Below are 18,701 nucleotides of genomic sequence, written 5' to 3'. Positions count from 1 at the left end.
TGGAAAAACAATTGACACAAAGCTATTAAGATTGAGAAAACATCAAATGGTAACTAAGACTATTCAAGAGATTGAGATCTGTTGTTCAATTCATAAAAGACCAAATTTCTAGTGGCATGCCAAAATGAAAACAGATCCCAAAGAATACACGTTTGAACCCACCATCAACTTATAAACAATAAGATCAAGACAAAACTTGTGAATTGCAAAAGAACATGAAAACATGATAACTAAGAATTAGATTTTTATTTGTCTAAAACAAATATAACCCCTAATGTGAGAAAATGATTAAATTCAATCCGTTTTGTTCAATCGATATTAAATTCAAATTATATCAATCAAATTCGTAAACTTTTTAAAAAAAAAATAATTTAGCGTCATCTCATTAAAAAGCAAAAAATGTGAGAAATTGTCAAAATCAAAGCTAGAAAGTCCATATCTTTAATTAAAAAATGACAAACAACGATCTTAGAGTATCTGATTGGAAACAAACAAACAGCAAATCATACCAGACCTACAGATTTACAATTCTGATTTTATTTTGAGTTTTTCTTTGAATACTCGTACTCTGTTTTATAAACCCAATTTGTATTCCTCAAATCTCAATATGCATTCCACGAATCTCAGCGATTATATTCACGTCGCATTCTAACATGTTTGGCTCTAGACTTTATTATTGGTGATTGAACTGTTGCATATGATAATGTATGTTTGCGAGTTTTTTTTACCTCCTTCACTTGTGTTAGATTTGCTTTACTTGATTAATATAAATTAATTTTGGATTGGATTGAGTATGGTTTGGATAATCCAATTTAATATTTTTTTAATCTAATTATTTAATAAGTTTATTTATTTTACTTTATTTTTATTTTTTTAATTAATGTTTAATATATATATATATATATATATATATATATATATTATATTATTTTTTTACTCTTTTTCGCATCATTTATGCAATTTTATTTTCAATAATTATTTTTTTTTGGGTAGAAGTAAGTGATATATATATATATATGATGGGATTAAGATCGCCGAAGGAGACGGGGTATCGCAACGTTGAACGCTTACACACACACCGTTTGATAATAACTTTGTTAGAGATTGATTATCTCGTTTCTACTCTACACAAGCCGTCACAAACTCTTGACAAAGTCAAGTGCAAAACTGTTTGTTTAGGCTTGAAGCAACAAATGATTAACAGGAATGATAAGATAAGGAAGGGCACACAATACAAAGCATAAAATTTATGAATGTTCAGAGTATAAACTCCTACGTCACCCCTTCTTCTCAAACCTTTGAGAAGGATATTCAATAAGATATTCAGTTTGTTTACAACACTGATAGGATCGGCTTTATCGATAGAGACGGGGGTCTGGCTAAGGATGAAGGCTTATGAAAAATAGTTTAAAAGAAATCATGTTAGGGATTTAATTCGTTTTCTATTCTACGCAAACTTGTGTAAACACTTGAAACGGATTCAAGGCGGAATTGTTTACTTGGGTTTGAAGCACAAGATGAAATATGAATAGATGACAAAAATGAAGAACACAACAATTTGTTTATGGATGTTCGGAAAAACTCTCCTACGTCACCCCTTCTTCCAACCACCGGAAGGATTCACTATAAGATGATTAGAATCAAATACAGTTTACACACACTTAGCTCACTATTGAACAGAACACTTTCTATTCAATTACAAGATGAAGAATATCACTCAACTAAAGGTGCTTTGATTCTAGCTCTCTCTCTCGATTCACACACAGTACAATCAGAAAGAAGCTTCACAGTTTGAATTCAGTAAGCAAAATGATTGAGTAGTTTCTCTCTCTGTAAAATCGGATTGTTTGTTCATTGTGTAAGGCAAAGTCACTCGTCAGGTTCTTTGTCCGTTGTCCTTAGGATTGATTAAATACTGATCAGGAGCTAACGGTCGAATCTTCAAGAATGATACATGGCACTTTTCCATTGGAAAGCCTACATTGTACACAGCAGGTTCTGAGCACAAGGATCGTGGCCGTACAGAACTGGTAGTGCGTCGAATATTCCATCAGGGATGTACCTGCAAAACGGGTAATGCGAGGAAAATTCTCTTACGTGGCATTCCTTGATTGAATGCATATAGCTGCTGTACTAATCTTCACTAGAAAGTGGAGCAGAAGTAGGGTACAACTATAGCACGTGGGTAGGAGAAATGCTAGATTAAAGCGTACTGCTTAAACTGAGCATTAGACGTATTTCAATTAGACGGATTGTGAAAATCAGTCTAATGAAATAGGTCATCTCCTTCTAATAGAAAAACGTCTATTAGACCACCTGGTCTAATAGAATTAGACTTACGTCTAATTACAATAACCATTAGACTGGCACGTCTAACTCCACTGAGTTAGACTGACACGTCTAATTCCGGTTCTACCTCAGACTTGTCTGAAGGAGTTAGACGCACGTCTAACTTTCATTAATTAGACCACACGTCCAATTATTCAATAACCATTAAACTGGCACGTCTAACTCCACTGAGTTAGACTGTCACGTCTAATTACGGTTCTACCTCAGACTTGTCTGAAGGAGTTAGACGCACGTCTAACTTTCATTAATTAGACCACACGTCTAATTATTCAATAACCATTAGACTGGCACGTCTAACTCCACTGAGTTAGACTGACACGTCTAATTCCGGTTCTACCTCAGACTTATCTGAAGGAGTTAGAAGCACGTCTAACTTTCACTTTCTATTAGACTACACGTCTAACTCCGATGAGTTAGACTGTACGTCTAATTCCGAATATCAATTAGACTACCCGTCTAATTACATATGTATTAGACTACACGTCTAACTCCGATGAGTTAGACTATACGTCTAATTCTATTAGACTTACGTCTAATTCCGTGTATTCATTAGACCATCCGTCTAATTCTTTACATCTATTAGACTACACGTCTAACTCCGATGGGTTAGACTGTACGTCTAATTCTATTAGACTTACGTCTAATTCTGTGTATTCATTAGACCATCCGTCTAATTCTTTACATCTATTATACTACACGTCTAACTCCGATGAGTTAGACTGTACGTCTAATTCTATTAGACTTACGTCTAATTCCGCGTATTCATTAGACCATCCGTCTAATTCTTTACACGTCTATTAGACTACACGTCTAACTCCGATGAGTTAGACTGTACGTCTAATTCTATTAGACTTACGTCTAATTTAATGCAACGAAGGCCAAAATCAGTCTAATGATCCTCATTAGATCCAATTCTTATAACATATTGTTTCAATACACCTGTATCAAAACTCATACGTTATTTCATCATCAAAATATTAGTGGTTAAATTATTTCAACCCTTAGTCAAAATAATTTGACCCAACAAACACGTATGCAAACTCAGTTGAACAACTAGGGCTTAGTTACTGCTTGTTTTCGATCTTCCAATACATTCACTCTGTTGAACAAAAACAAATCCTGTCAACTTACAATGCTCACCACTCACACAAAATAGGTAATATTGTAATACACTTTTGGAACTCTAACATACTTAGAGGCTTATAGAACTTTTAAAGCTTGAAAGATTTGAAAGCAAATGAATTGTTCTCAAAGTTAACAACGGTTCAAAAAGGTGCTGAAGCAAATTGACTTCTGTCTTCTTAAGTAGGCAAAAGTATCAACGAATACATTTGCTGCTCAACGGTTATATCTGCTTCATAAGACCAATATTTTGATTTTTACATTTACGATATTATGCATACAATCTTTCAACATCATCATTGTGGATGTCATGCTTCTTACATTACATGGACCATCCATCAAACATATTCATTGATAATTTTACATTTATGAAATTCCTTAAACATCATTATCAAGATTGTCAAGCCTATGATGGTTAGTGTTCAATTATTCAAACATTATCATTCAAATTGTCATACTATGACGACACACGTGGATGAACCATCAGACATCGTCATTAAGAGTGTCACATTTGTGACTTTACGTGGACGATACTTCAAACATCTTCATTGAGAATAACGACAATACATGTACGATCCTTCAGAAATATTAATGAAAATTCTCAATTAGACAGCACGTGTACGATCCTTTAAATATCGTCATTTAGAATGCCACACTTACAACATTACGTCCTTTAAATATCGTCATTTAGAATGCCACACTTACAACATTACGTGTATGATATTTACGTGTCATTATCAAGATTTTAATGCTTATGATGTTGCTTGGATGATCTTTCATATCATTATCGACATGGTCATTCTTATGACGATAACTATACGATCCTTTGACATCGTCATTGAGAATGCCGCGCCCGTGACATTACTTTTATGATCCTTTAAACATTGTCAATAAGCATGTTGCACTTACGACATTACGTTTACAATCCTTCCACATCGTTATTGAGAATGTCTCTCTCATGATTTTACTTGTATTATCCTTCTGACATCGTCATTGAGATTGTCACACTTACAACATTACATGTACTGTCTTTCAACATCGTTATTGAGAATATCACATTCATGACATTATGTGTTCGAACTTTTAGACATCGTTATTGAGAGTGTCCCACCTATGACATTTGTCACAGCCCAATCTTCCTGGCCCAGGAAGAGGAGGCTTAAGGAGAATGTCACGACCCAATATTCCTGGCCCAAGAAGAGGAGGAGGGTTAAGCCCGCTTAAGTCCAACGCAAGAAATATTATAGCTGGAAGGCAGGTGCTTGATTGACGCATCACTAATTGAGAGTTGAAAGGCATTCCCTTGATTAGCGCATCACTAATTGATACTTAAAAAGAATGTCCTTGATTAGTCCATCATTGATTGGCAATTAGAAGGAATCCCTAAATTAGTGCATCACTAATTGAAACTTATAAAGAATGTCCTAAATTAGTGTGTCATTAATGTAATAGCTAAAATTAGTCCTATAAATACCTTTGAGGTATTACATTGTAAATCACCAAGTATTCGAGTAATATAATACTATTCTTTGTAAAAGTTACTCTTTCTCTAGAATTCTTGTGTCAATTCTATTAAACGTCGAGTGTTATGTTGAGTAAGGCTAACTAGTTACTCGTTCTTGCGAAGATCGTAACTAGTGCCGCACGGATCGTCAGTGAAAAGACTAAGCCCGTGACAATTTGTATCAGAGCTGAAATGACGAAGAGATCGGATGAAAGTTCAAATGTCGTGGACGAAGTAGAGAATCTTCCCCACGGGACCGGAGAAGATGGTAGGAACTCTCGCAAAGTTCATGCGGGAGGATCCAAAGCTACCAAAGAAAGAGAAAGATCAAGAGATGCTATCGTTGACATTATCGCCAAGTTGGAGAAGGTAGAACTCACCGTGGCGTACGGACAAGATAATGACGGGGACCTAGAGGAACGCATTGTCGAGTTTAAGAAGGAGAGAGACGAGCTCCGAGGAGGAATGCAAGGTGCCCTGAACGAAGGCTTGTCCAAATATCAAGAGCAAGCTCGGATCGTGGAGCAGACCCTCTTTGGTGAAATCAGGACCTTGACTGAGAAACTCGAGGTAATGATTTCTAAGTTACAAGCTACCGAAGAGGATGTAGCGTTACTCAAGAAGGCGGTTGCGCAAGAGTGCGGACGCGTGCCTGTAGGAGTCCCCAATCCGATAAGGATAGACATTCCAAGGCCTAAAGCGTATTTAGGCGAGAGGAATGCGAAAGAGATCGACAACTTCTTATGGAGTATGGACCAGTATTTCAAAGCACTCGGCCTAGTAGAAGAGGCGAGGAAGATAGATACTGCCACGACATACCTAGAAGACACCGCAATGCTGTGGTGGAGGTGAAGGAGTAGCGACATTGAAAGAGGTACGTGTTCTATCAATACATGGGGTGAATTCAAGGAGGAACTTAAGAGACAATTATATCCTGAAAACGCCATTCGAGAAGCAAGGGCCAAGTTGCGGCAGCTCTCACACAGAGGGAGTATTAAGGAGTATGTCAAGGAGTTCATCGCTACTCTCCTTGAAATCCCTAACTACTCAGACGACGAAGCCTTGTTCGCTTTCACTGATGGTCTACAAATGTGGGCGAAGCTGGAGTTGGAACGGCGTGGTGTCCAAGATCTAAGCACCGCTATTGCCGTGGCTGAATCACTTTTCGAAATGAGAAGGCAAGAGATACCAAAGTCGACCTATGAGAGGAATGACAAGGGGGAAAATGGTGGAAATCATATCTACAATAATGAAGACCCAATTAAGTCTACCAAACCCAATGGTAGAGAAGATCGGGAGGAGAAACATGTAGAGAGATCCCGGAAAAAGTGTTTCTTTTGTGAAGGGCCGCACAAAGCAAGAGAGTGCCCTATGAAGAATAAACTATCAACATTGATGGAAGAGCAAGAACGCGTTCACGATGAATCTCGATTGGGGTCGTTAAACATACTTAGTGTCGTTACCGCAAATTTTAATGAGGCAAAGTTCGCGAAGAAATGACGACTATTTGTGGAAACTAAAGTAAGAAACCACATGTTTAAAGTTTTGTTGGATACGAGAGCCAACAATAATTTTCTAGAGGTAAAGGAGGCAATAAGACTGGGGATCAGGTACACTAAGGAGAAAGGGTGGCTTAAAGTAGTCAACTCGGCACCAAGTGCAACTTATGGAGTTGCTCGTAATGTAAAGATCAACTTGGGGGAGTGGACTGGCCTTCTGGATTTCTCCATTATTGACATGGACGACTACAAAATGGTTCTAGGCATAGAGTTCCTAGACAAGGTAAATGTCATCCTACTCCCTTCTTCCAATATGATGTACATTATAGAGCAAGGTAATACTCGCACATTACCTTTAACAAGAGAAGGCAAAAGAGAAACAAGGTATCTATCTGCCATGCAACTCTCAAAAGGTGCGGAGAAGACCTACCCATCATCTTTTGTCAATGTGAAAGAAGATGAGAAAAATGCGTCTAAAGAGAAGATACCTCCAGAAGTTACAATTGTCCTAGAGAAAGGTCACGATGTAATGCCCGCTGGATTATCAGAGAAACTCCACCATAAGAGAGAGGTGGATCACAAAGAAGAGTTAGTCAAATGCACTAAACCATCGGCGGCGGTTCTTTATCGCATTAAACCTCCCAAATTGGAGGAATTGAAGAGGCAATCGGAGGAGTTTCTATTCAAGAAAGAGAAGTGCGAAATAGCCAAGACCGCCAAAAGAATGAAGAAATGGGAGGACAAGAAGAGAAGACACTTGGAGTTCAGAGGAAATCGAGTGATAGTAAAACTTCTCCTCCATCAAGAGAGACAATTTTCCAAAGTTTATAAGGGGATTGTGAGGCAATACGAAGGCCCTTTCTTAGAGAAGAAACGGGTTAGAAAGCCAGAATGTCGCTCAAAACTCTTATCTTGTGTGGATACATCATCCAGGCCTACAAGGAGGAAGCGACGAGGACGTCGCCAGATTGAGTGGGGAAGAATGTCACAGCCCAATCTTCCTGGCCCAGGAAGAAGAGGCTTAAGGAGAATGTCACGACCCAATATTCTTGGCCCAAGAAGAGGAGGAGGCTTAAGCCCGCTTAAGCCCAACGCAAGGAATATTCTAGCTGGAAGGCAGGTGCTTGATTGACGCATCACTAATTGAGAGTTGAAAGGCATGTCCTTGATCAGCGCATCACTAATTGATATTTAAAAGGAATGTTCTTGATTAGTCCATCACTGATTGGCAATTAGAAGGAATCCCTAAATTAGTGCATCACTGATTGACACTTATAAGGAATGTCCTAAATTAGTGTGTCATTAATGTAATAGCTAAAATTAGTCCTATAAATACCTTTGAGGTATTACATTGTAAATCACCAAGTATTTGAGTAATATAATACTATTCTTTGTAAAAGTTACACTCTCTCTAGAATTCTTGTGTCAATTCTATTAAACGTCGAGTGTTATATTGAGTAAGGCTGACTAGTTACTCGTTCTTGCGAAGATCGTAACTAGTGCCGCACAGATCGTTAGTGAAAAGACTGAGCCCGCGACACATTACATGTACGATTCTTTATACATCTTTATTGAGAGTGTCATATTTATGTTACTAAGTCGACGATCCTTCGGATTTCGTCATTGAGAGTTTCTTGCATGTGACATTACGTGGACGATCCTTCACATTCATTGAGAATTTCGGACTTACGACATTACATGTAAGATATTTCAACATCGTTATCATGATTTTCATTCCTATGATGGTACTTGTACAACCTTTCAGATATCATCATTGAGAATGTCACACTTACTACATTACGTGTACGATCTTTTAATATCGTTATTGAGATTTTCATGCATATGATGGTATGTGTACACTCTTTTATACATCGTACAGGAAAATGTCACGTTGGTGACATTACATGAACGATCCTTCAAACATCGTCATTGAGAATATTGCGCTCACGACATTACATGTTTGATCTTTCACACATTGTAATTGAGAATGTCATGTTTGTGTATGGCGTGAAGTTGACATAATGTCGTAATTGTGGAATTCTCAATGACGAAGTCTGAAAGGTGGTCCACGTAATGAAGTTGACATGAAGTGTATGACGTGAAAGAGTGTATTTTCTCACGATGGTTTACCCATAAACTATGTTTTGCCTAGACATTCCTTTAAAATAAACATCAATGACCAACAAACATACACACTCTTTTTTTAAATCAAAAGGTACTATGAGGTGTTCACTTTCATTATAGTGCATACAAGTATTTATAGTTATAAAAAAACTTTTGATGTGGTTCTATTATTTTGGCATGACAATCAATAAGTCATGGGAATAAAATTTGGGTGTTGTATCTGTAGGGTTCCATGGGTAAGAGAGAATCATATCGCCGACAAGCCATTTCAACCACTATCATAAGGGATTATCATCTTAATCAAGAATTTCTCTCTACTGCATTCATGATCCTCTCTTTTAAAGAAAGCTCACTAGCGATGGAAAATATCGATCATAATGCTCTTAGTTCAAACTCTTATAACATCGCTCATTTGAGAATTGATCATCATTCCTCCTTGATCGATCCCAATATTTATATCAATAGGTGTATAAATGACGTTGCAGAACATACATCGTATATTATCTCAAGACAATAAGATATGTGCCCATGAATAAAACTAATGCACATCAAAAGGTGAAGTTGCGTAATCCGTAGATTGTCGACTCAAACTCCAAACATCATTTCTCTCATCGTAAGAGTTGTTTAATCCGAAGATATTTGACTCATACTACATAAGATCTCTTTTTGGCATTGAAGTTGTGTAATCCGTAGATTCTCGACTCAAACTCCAATCAAACTTTCTCTCGTCTTAGGAGTTGCATAATCCGAAGATAGTTGACTTATCACCCAATAAGACCTCTCTGTGGCGTTGAAATTGCGTAATCTATATATTATTGAATCAAACTCCAAACAAAATTTCTCCAATTTTATGAGTTGCATAATCTGAAGATTGTCGACTTCTCACTCCCATAATAACTCTATGAGGCATTGAAGTTGTGTAATCTGTAGATTGTCGACTCAAATTTCAAACATCATTTTTTCTCGTCTTAGAAGTTGCGTAATCTGAAGATAATAGACTTATCACTCAAAAAGATCTCTCTTTGGCGTCAAAGTTACGTATTTGTAGATTCTAGACTCAAACTCCAAACAACATTTGTCTCATCTTAGGAGTTGCGTAATCCGAGGATAGTCGACTTATCACTCAAACAAATATGTCTTTGGCATCAACATTGCGTAATCCATTGATTGTCGACTGAAAGTCCAAAAAAAATTATCATCTTAAGAGTTGTGTAATCTGACTATTGACTTATCGCCCTAAAAAACAATCCGAAGTTAGCAGACTTTTAGTTCTTAATATCTTTTCTTTTGTTGAGTTTGAAGTAATTTGTATCTAAAAGATAAATACTCCTTGTTGATTTTTATCTTTTTTGTAGTGTGAGGGCTCCACCTGAAGATTAAGAGTTAGTCGTGCAAGCAATGTTATCTTTTTTATAACATTTTAGTCCATCTTGGGTTTAATTTTGCATTGCCTTATTGTAGATAGACATCTTATATTGATAATTAAGTTTATTTATTATTTTTTAGAAAGATTGTAATGTGGTATTAAAGATAGATGTCTTACACCTCATAATTTTTTTTTCATAATTGATTTATCTAGTACTCAATCACTCCCTTTACGTCCTTGCCTTTTTCAAATTTTAGAGGGTACATCTCAAGATTCTGTATTTGTCAATGTAGTTGGTCATGCAAACTTTGTCATCCCTTAAGACAAATATTTGGACTCATAGTCCGATTCTCAATTAGTTTTCAAACTATCGAGTTTGCTAGAAATGGTTTTCGTTAACATCATCTCTTTTTTTCTTTTTTCTTTTCCTATTTTTTTGTTTCTATTTTATGGTTGATCATTTGTAGCATTTTTAAATATTTTTTAAATTCCCTAAGAATTGATGTAGGAATTTTATTTTAATGGCGATGTAGTTTTCCAACTAAAATCCTAGGATTTGCTTAACACTTTGTATTGACTAGGAATTTTATTACTATTTTTCTTTCGGTTTTTTAATTTAGGAGTTGTGCAATTATTTTGAATTTATAATCTCTCAAAGAGTTTCATCAAGCATCAAAACTTCGATGTTTCATCTTAAGTTTCCACTTCATGTCACGTTTTTTTAAAGTTTACCTCATCTTCATTTTTTTAGAGAATGGTTTATAACTTTTTGGTTTTGAGGAAGGGCTTTATTAAACTATGAATGCATCTCATATAATCGGTACACTTGAGTTCTTTCTTTTAGCTATCAAGACAAAAGTCGATGTCATATTATGGTGACCCAGATGGGTTTTGATCGGGGTTTGGGCCTAGGCCCGCGATATAATAAAATAATATAAAATAAAATCTTAATAGTCTGATATAGGGCCCACCAGACACAATTATGTGACTATAAATATATGGTTTTAGTTAGAGTTTTATTTACAGTATTCACACAAAATATTTGCCATAATTATTCTTTTCTCTTTGTAAGTTTTAATCTTCTACTTTAACCATAGTGAATTTTTCCTCATCTGCCCTTGGTTTTTTCTGTCTTAGTTTTCACGTAAATTTTGTGTTATTTATTGTTCTTTCTTGGTTGATATTTCATCTCTTCTTTATCTTATTAGTCTCAGATTCATATCTTGTTTTTCAATAATTGGTATCAAAGCCTTGAGCTTTTTTTAATTCTAAGACTATATCTATTTTTGGAGATGTCAGGTAGGTAAGAAGTACGACATTCCATTATTGGATCACAACACCAGATTTTTTTTATACTAGATAAAGATGCGAGGTTTTCTCACTCAGATGAATTTGGATGAAACTCTACTTGGGTTTGATAAGATGCCCAGTTCAAGGACAGTAGAAGAGAAAAAGAGAAAGGATCATAAGACATTATCTCATATACATCTACATTGATCGAATAATATTATACAAGATGTTATGAACGAGACGAGTGATGTTGGGTTATGGCTGAAGTTGGAACAACTATGTATTAATTAAGGAAACTTTCCAAAATTCCAAAAATAATTTGAGAATAAAATATTTATATATATTTTATTAAAATTAGACCAAGGAAGGGGTTAAAAATATTTAATTAGGATTTATTCATGATTTATGTTTAATTTATGACTTAAACCAATTAAATAAAATACCCCAAAATTCCCAAAAAATCCCAAAAAATAAAATATGATCATAATTGTTATAATAAATCTGGAAATAATTTTGTGAAATTTTTGGTGAAAAATTTTATTTAAAAGGAATTAAATTCGATTTTTAATAACATTTTAAATAAAATTAAAATTGCATAATCCTGTGTGGCTGATTTTATGTTTAAACTTTGCAGCACGATCCTGGACCATCAGATGAGCGCCCAGATCTCATCCTATAGCCCAGAGCACGCTAGAAATCCAGCTGTAGCGGAACCACACACGCGCGCCCGCACCGGATCAACTAACAGGACAGACTGACCCTATTAGTCAACCAAGCTGACCGCTGACGGAACCAGATGGAACTCGGCGTTCCGTTACTCAAAACGACGCCGTTTTGTTCATCTTCTTCGCTGGGATGCAGGGGTCGCCGGATTCGCGATCGTCGCTAGCATCCAACCTTCCAGAAGCTCTAACTTCGGCTACAGGCGATCAAATCCGTTGATTTTTTCGCCCACGTGATCCCCTCGTCAGCGCCTACGTATCCCCCTTATCTAGATGCCTTGTCTTCCCCGGGATAAGGCTTCCACCTACCGGATAACATTTTAGGGATAAGAATGCCGACGATCAAAATCAAGTCGAATTGGCCTTCTACAAATGACATTTCCACCCTATAAATACTCCCCTACCATACTAATACCAATCCATCAAACAATAATCAAGAATTACACATCAATTCAATCCGATTGAAGACCTGCAGATTCTGGCAAAGAACAGTTTTTTTCAAAACTTTCTCCAGCGAGCCAAGCTTCGATCCAGGCTTCTGGATCATTTCCAGTAACTCCCAGGAATGATTTCCAGTTGTTGGTATGATTCCAAAAGCCTTGAATCTTGATTTGTAATTGAAAATTTTGAATTTCTTCAAAATTTATTGTTTGATCACTTTGGTCGTGTTCTTATGTTTGATTGTGTGATTTCTTTGTAGAGAATCATTATATATATCACGTGTAAGCTTTTTGTTGAAAGAAAACCGATCAAATCAACCTAGAACAGAATTTTGCAAAATCAGTTTAAAAATTGGATTTTTTGAAATGTTGTGTTCTTGGTTTAAATCTGAATTTGTTGATCCAGATTGTTGTTATATATGTTTATAAACATGTTTGAATCATTTTCATACAACTGTAATCAAGTTTTGATCATGTTTGATCAAAATTGAAATTTGAGAAAAAAGCTTGAAAATTTGAATTTTAAAACTTCGTGTTCTTGTTTTTAATATGATTTTGTTGGTTCAATTAGTCGTATTACATGTTTGTATACATAATTGGATGATTTCTAAGTAACTGTAATAATGTTCATGAGGTTAAAAATCTTGATTTTTGAAATTTCATGTTCTTGATTCTAAGTTGGATTTGTTGATTCAATTAGTAGCTATACATGATTCTTAACATGTATGGATGAATTCCAAGTAACTATTTCACCTTTTGATCATGTTTGATCAAATTTGGTTTTTGAAAAAAAGTTAGATTTTGATTCAATCTTCAAAAACATTTTAATGATGTAATGATGTTCTTATTTTGGTATGGATTAACTATATTCATCATTTCAAAGCTAATGAAACAAAAATCAGGCCTTGAAATGACCTAATTTAAAAGATCCTAAAATTTGACCTAGAAATGGTGTTTTAAAATTGATCATTTTATGATTTTCAAAATCGTGATTTATGTTAGGGCTTTTATTCTTCATGATCATATGAACCTACTGAAACTTACGGATTGTGATTTGGACATCCAATAAAAAGTTATGGCCTTCTGAAGTTTCGGACCATAACAAGAACACCAGGCCCTGAAATTTTGTCTTAGGACCGAGAAAAACATGCCAGGACCGAGCCGCGCGACCGAGGAAACCGCCCAGGATCGTGCCACCCGACCGAGAGAGTTGTCTAAGGGCCGACAAAACTAGCCTAGACCAAATTAACCTAGGACAAACCTTTCCATTTGACCTAGGATTGACCTTGACACCTAACCTAGGACCAACAATTAAGCCTAGCCACATCTTAGCCTAGGCCAAACCCTAGCCCTAGCCTAGGATCAAACCCCCATTTAACCTAAAACCGTTATAGCTCTAGGCCTAAGTCCGAACTCTCACTCAAAATTGAACCTCTTCAACCTTACTAAGCCCAAATTGACAAGATCGGACTCGAACCTAGGGTTTAATCCTGAGGCCCGTTTGGTTCCAATTTTCAAAAATCCAAAACTATTCTGGAACCAAGCCCCCATTTTCTAAAAATGATATTCTCAAGGTCAAAAAGTAACTCTCAAGATTCTCTAGTATATTTCTCAAAGCAAATATTTTGCTAAGGTCTTGTTTGATTATACTCTCTAATATCTTTTTATGATATTTCCAGGTTTTGTTAAATCTGAACGTCAACGCAACAAGTACACGCCTTCTTTAAATAATTTTGTACAATTATTTAAAGCCTGTCATCATTTAGGACCCCTGGACTACTAATTAAAGATAAGGAATGTTATAATTAGATTTATAGAAACCAGACTTTGTCTATTTTAGAAGGATTTTGAAAACCGTCCTTAGGCGAGCGTAAACAGACAACGAACCACCATCTCCCGAAGAAGGAATTAAAAGTTCTAAAGAAGAGAATTTGTTTTCTAACTCTGAACCAGGTCTAAAGAACGAGGTATCTACATCGTCGTCGTGATCATCTGCTAAATGTGATTTGAAACCTGATGAGCGTGCTCTCATTATGGAAGGAAAAACACAAACTGCGCTTTCCAAAGAGGAATTCGATGACAAGAAAATAAATGATAAGTTAATGCCAAGCTTTGGCGCTACTGAAAATGTTGTTCGCGTGTCTTCTGATGATCCATTTGATATTTGCCCTGTTAAGGCGGGCATCAATTTGAAACCTGCTTTGATTGAAAAGAACAGAATGAAGCGAAAAGAAGACAAACTGTCTGCAGAAGGTCAGAGCACAAGCTATTTGAGGCCTGGGATGCTTCTTCTTAAAGGATTCCTAAGTTTCAGTGATCAGGTGCTCAACTTGTGGTTTATCTTCTTTAGATTTTACAGCTTTTTTATCTCTCATCGAAGGCTAAAAGACAGCACTTATAACAACTCTCTATCCAAAACAATATCAACCCCTTTCTATGAGATTCAATTTGAAATAACATTTTTTTTTGTTCTTATTGAGATTCTCCATTCAAATGTTTTTGAAGTCCATTGGACATTGATTCCATTAATTGTCTCAATATTCATGTTTCCTATCAATTTCATTATTTCTTTGTAGCTAAAACATAAAATATGCTCTCTTATGTGTTCTTTCATACTTTAATGCTTTCAATTTGAACCTTCAAATGAAATAAAAAAACTCAATGTCATGTGCAGATTAGGATAGTGAAGTTATGCCGGGATCTGGGGTTGGGTCATGGAGGTTTCTACCAACCAGGTTACAAAGATGGATCAAAGTTACATTTGAAAATGATGTGTCTTGGTAAGAACTGGGACCCCGAGACAAGCAAGTATGGGGAAGTACGATGTGATGGAGCTAGACCACCTCCAATTCCTATTGAACTTAAGAAACTGGTGGAATATGTGCTACTTAAAAGTCACACCTTTTTGAAAGAGTTCCACAAAGTACACAACGCCTCCCAGGAACTTCCACTGATGTCGCCAGACATTTGTATTGTCAATTTTTATACGAAAACTGGTCGGCTTGGTCTCCATCAGGTATGTAGAATATTTTCCTTTTGGTAAAGGATTTTTCTTTTTTTCCCTCTTTTGAATATTGATATTATAGTTTTGGTGTGCTGCTTCTTGTTTCTCTATGATTATGATTTTGGAGTGTCTGAAATTTGCTCATCTTGTAGGAGCATGTTTGATATTGTTTTTACTTTTCTTTCTATTTTTCCAAAAAAACTATTTATTCCAAAAATGAAATTGCTTCGTGTAAAAAGTGGTTTATTATTTGGTTAATATCTAAATATCCTATTTTATATTTTAAAATGTTACAAAGAATAAGATAAAGATATTTTAGTATTTTGTTTATAATTTCCTGGAATACGTGATTATATGATGGGATGGGATGGGATGGGATAAAAGTTTATTTTGTATTAAACCACATCAAACAAGCCTAGGTGTTTCATAGAAAGAAAGCTTGGTGCTACACAGATTTATTTCTTTTCAAAATGCTTGGTTTATCTTATTTCATTATTATGTTTTTGAAAATGTAGTTTGTAAGAAGTATATTTTTCACGAATTGCTTCTTCATACAATATAATACAAACGAAATTGAAGTAACAAATAAAAAAATACACAAGAGGAGGGGGAGTAAAGAAACAAATAAAAAAATACACAAGAGGAGGGGGAGTAAAGAGATGAGGAGAAGGGAGGAAGGTTTGAACATAGGCCATTAACAAAAAGGATATGATACAATCAAAAGACAAAAGAGCAACTAAAGAAATCACACTGCAACACAATGATCCATCAAATCCCCCCACAAAACAAGATCATGCATACGAGAAGAACCATTATTAGTCGAATCCTTCCATGAGGCGCCACTACAACAAAACATACTTTCAGCGACCCTTATATGCCAACCCATATTAAGCATGAGTAAAAATTTAAAGAAAAAAACTTTTGCCAACCTTTATATCTATACCACCACCTTTATTTTTTTTTATATACCAACTTTGTAACTTTGTTAAAACCTTATAATTTAAATATTCTAAATTTTAATAATTTTTATGTTTTATTTTTAAATTTTGTAAATATTTTTTTTTAATTTTTTTAAAATTAAATTTGACTTAAAATTTTGTTAACATTAAAATTTAATTAATATTTTTTGTAACATAATTTTTAAACTTTTTATAGTATTATTAATATATGTCTTTTATTTAATTATTATTTAAATTTAATTAAAAGTAAAATATGAGAGAGTTCATTAGTTTCTGAAGTGTTTTTAAGATTATAATGTGCTGGAATATGGGTTCACCCTAAGGGTTTAGGGTTATGTTCATCAGGTACTTGAGAGATGAAGGGAAATGTGATAATAGTAGAGATAAAAAAAATAACATCTAAAATGAAAATAGAAAAAAACAAATTTTAAAAATAAAATAGACTTTTAGCGACGTTTTTAATTTTGACAACGCTTAAATAAGTGTCGTTAAAACTTTCGCCTTTCAGCAACGCTTGTACCGACGCTTAAATAAGCGTGGTAAAAACTTGCGCCCACCCTGCTTCTGGCGACGCAAGAATAAGTGTCGGTAATGTTTTTTGCGACGCTTTTAAAGGTTGGCATAAGTCTTTTTAAGCGTCGCCGAAAGTCATTTTTGTTGTAGTGCACTATTCACATTCTCATCATCACCCACACTGATCTCAATAGCCTTGTCACTGATCTACCCCATTTTCCTGGAATCATAGTTAACATGACACTCTATTCTTCTATGTTCTCTATCCAACTTTGATAAGATTTTCCACATTTGAATCTTTTTTCGCAAATCGGCAAAAGATTCTATGGACGCTTTCAATCCCTCTTTTTCGTTTCCATTTAGAACTGCCCCTACCCGCAAACAAACTTTCTTGAACACTAAGACTTCCTTTAATGCATGGCAATGAATGAATGTCCGCCCTTAAGAACAAACTCGGATGTGGCAAGTTCATCAAGATCATCATGCACCAACCCATCAACGATATCCTTGTCACATCTAGGAATTATAACAACTATCACAAGCTAACCTAGACGAAGGCACATCTATCTTGATCTAAATCATACTAAGAAGATTACCTGCATTTTTTTCTTGTATTTACTTGTGTTATATCCCTATTTGGAAACACTAATTGTTTTTGTTTCTCCGGATCCGATTTCAGATACTCAAACATTTGGAAAATAAATTTAGTCAGAAACAGATTCATAATTTATTTATGTTTTCGTATCTGGAAACGGATCCAGATACAGAAACAATAATTGTTTCCAAATGGGTCTTGATATTTCTATATGGCTCCTTGTTCTCCGATCTTAACACTAACCAAGTGTTTAGATAAGATATGTCTTCAATTATAATCAAGTGTCAATTTCTTAGCAAAGTTTTTACTGTGTGGAAACTTATCGTACTTTGAGTGACATGTTTCGGTTTGTTGCAGGATAAAGATGAATGCTTAGAAAGTATTAATCGAGGACTACCTGTAGTCTCCTTTTCTATAGGTGACTCGGCTGAGTTCCTATACAGTGACTATCCTGACAACAATCCAGACAAAGTAGAGCTTAAATCAGGAGATGTCCTGATATTTGGTGGAAAATCTCGTAAGGTGTTTCATGGTGTTTCAAGCATCATCTCCGATTCTACTTCCAAGGCCTTGCTTGAAGAAACTAATTTGCGACCTGGACGTATCAACCTCACTTTTAGGAAGTTCTAGTGACAACTGTTTGTATGTAATACATCCAGGTATGTGAGTTATATGCTTTGAGTAATCCATAGATCTTAAGGTGTGTAAACATGGAAATTGACTTTTGTGTTTCTAAAAGTGTCAACACCCATCTAGCTATCTTTATTGATGTGTCTTATTTTTTTTACTTCTTTGGAAATATATAACTTCAAGAATGAGGTTTGACAAAGCCCCCAACTTTCTTTCAATTTCATTTCTCATTGAATTTTGTCCCTTGAACTTTTGATTTCTACCCGAAAAGTCGAGAATGCGAGTTGGCTCAAATTGTGTTGGAGCAACCTGAATCCGGAACCATGAGAAATTGCCAATAAAGTTTTTAGTCTTGCTAAGTTCTGTTTCTAAACGTGATATGACCTAGTCTTACTATGTTAGATTCTTATGTTGAATTTGTAATCTGAAAGGCAACTATCGGTTATGGATGTTTTTTCCAAACTTCTCATCTAAGACTTAGGCCATTACTTTCCCATCTCTTCTTGTACATCTGATAGAAAAAAAAAAAAGTAATTCCAAATGAGCCACAGTATTGTATTTGGAAAAAAGTGTTTTTCAACTGA

The 18,701-nt window shown here is 35.3% G+C and overlaps 1 protein-coding gene across 1 annotated transcript; it reads left to right on the top strand.

Moving 5' to 3' along the window:
- The first annotated feature begins 14,312 nt into the window (after positions 1-14,312).
- Positions 14,313-18,218, top strand: LOC124912167 (alpha-ketoglutarate-dependent dioxygenase abh1-like). The gene is made up of 3 exons (XM_047452728.1): positions 14,313-14,737; positions 15,091-15,432; positions 17,845-18,218. The coding sequence occupies exons 1-3, from the start codon at positions 14,450-14,452 to the stop codon at positions 18,115-18,117; spliced, it is 903 nt and encodes a 300-aa protein (XP_047308684.1). The 5' UTR covers positions 14,313-14,449; the 3' UTR covers positions 18,118-18,218.
- Positions 18,219-18,701: the final 483 nt, after the last annotated feature.

This window comes from Impatiens glandulifera, chromosome 8 (genome assembly GCF_907164915.1).
Source record: "Impatiens glandulifera chromosome 8, dImpGla2.1, whole genome shotgun sequence".
In the NCBI taxonomy this organism is placed as follows: Eukaryota; Viridiplantae; Streptophyta; class Magnoliopsida; order Ericales; family Balsaminaceae; genus Impatiens; species Impatiens glandulifera.
This window is presented reverse-complemented; position numbering and strand designations above follow the sequence as displayed.

Coding starts and splice junctions, on each gene's coding strand:
- LOC124912167 (XM_047452728.1), top strand. CDS start 14,450: ATGGAAGGAAAAACACAAACTGCGCTTTCCAAAGAGGAATTCGATGAC. Junction 14,738..15,090: donor TCCTAAGTTTCAGTGATCAG/GTGCTCAACTTG, acceptor TGTCATGTGCAG/ATTAGGATAGTGAAGTTATG. Junction 15,433..17,844: donor GTCGGCTTGGTCTCCATCAG/GTATGTAGAATA, acceptor GGTTTGTTGCAG/GATAAAGATGAATGCTTAGA.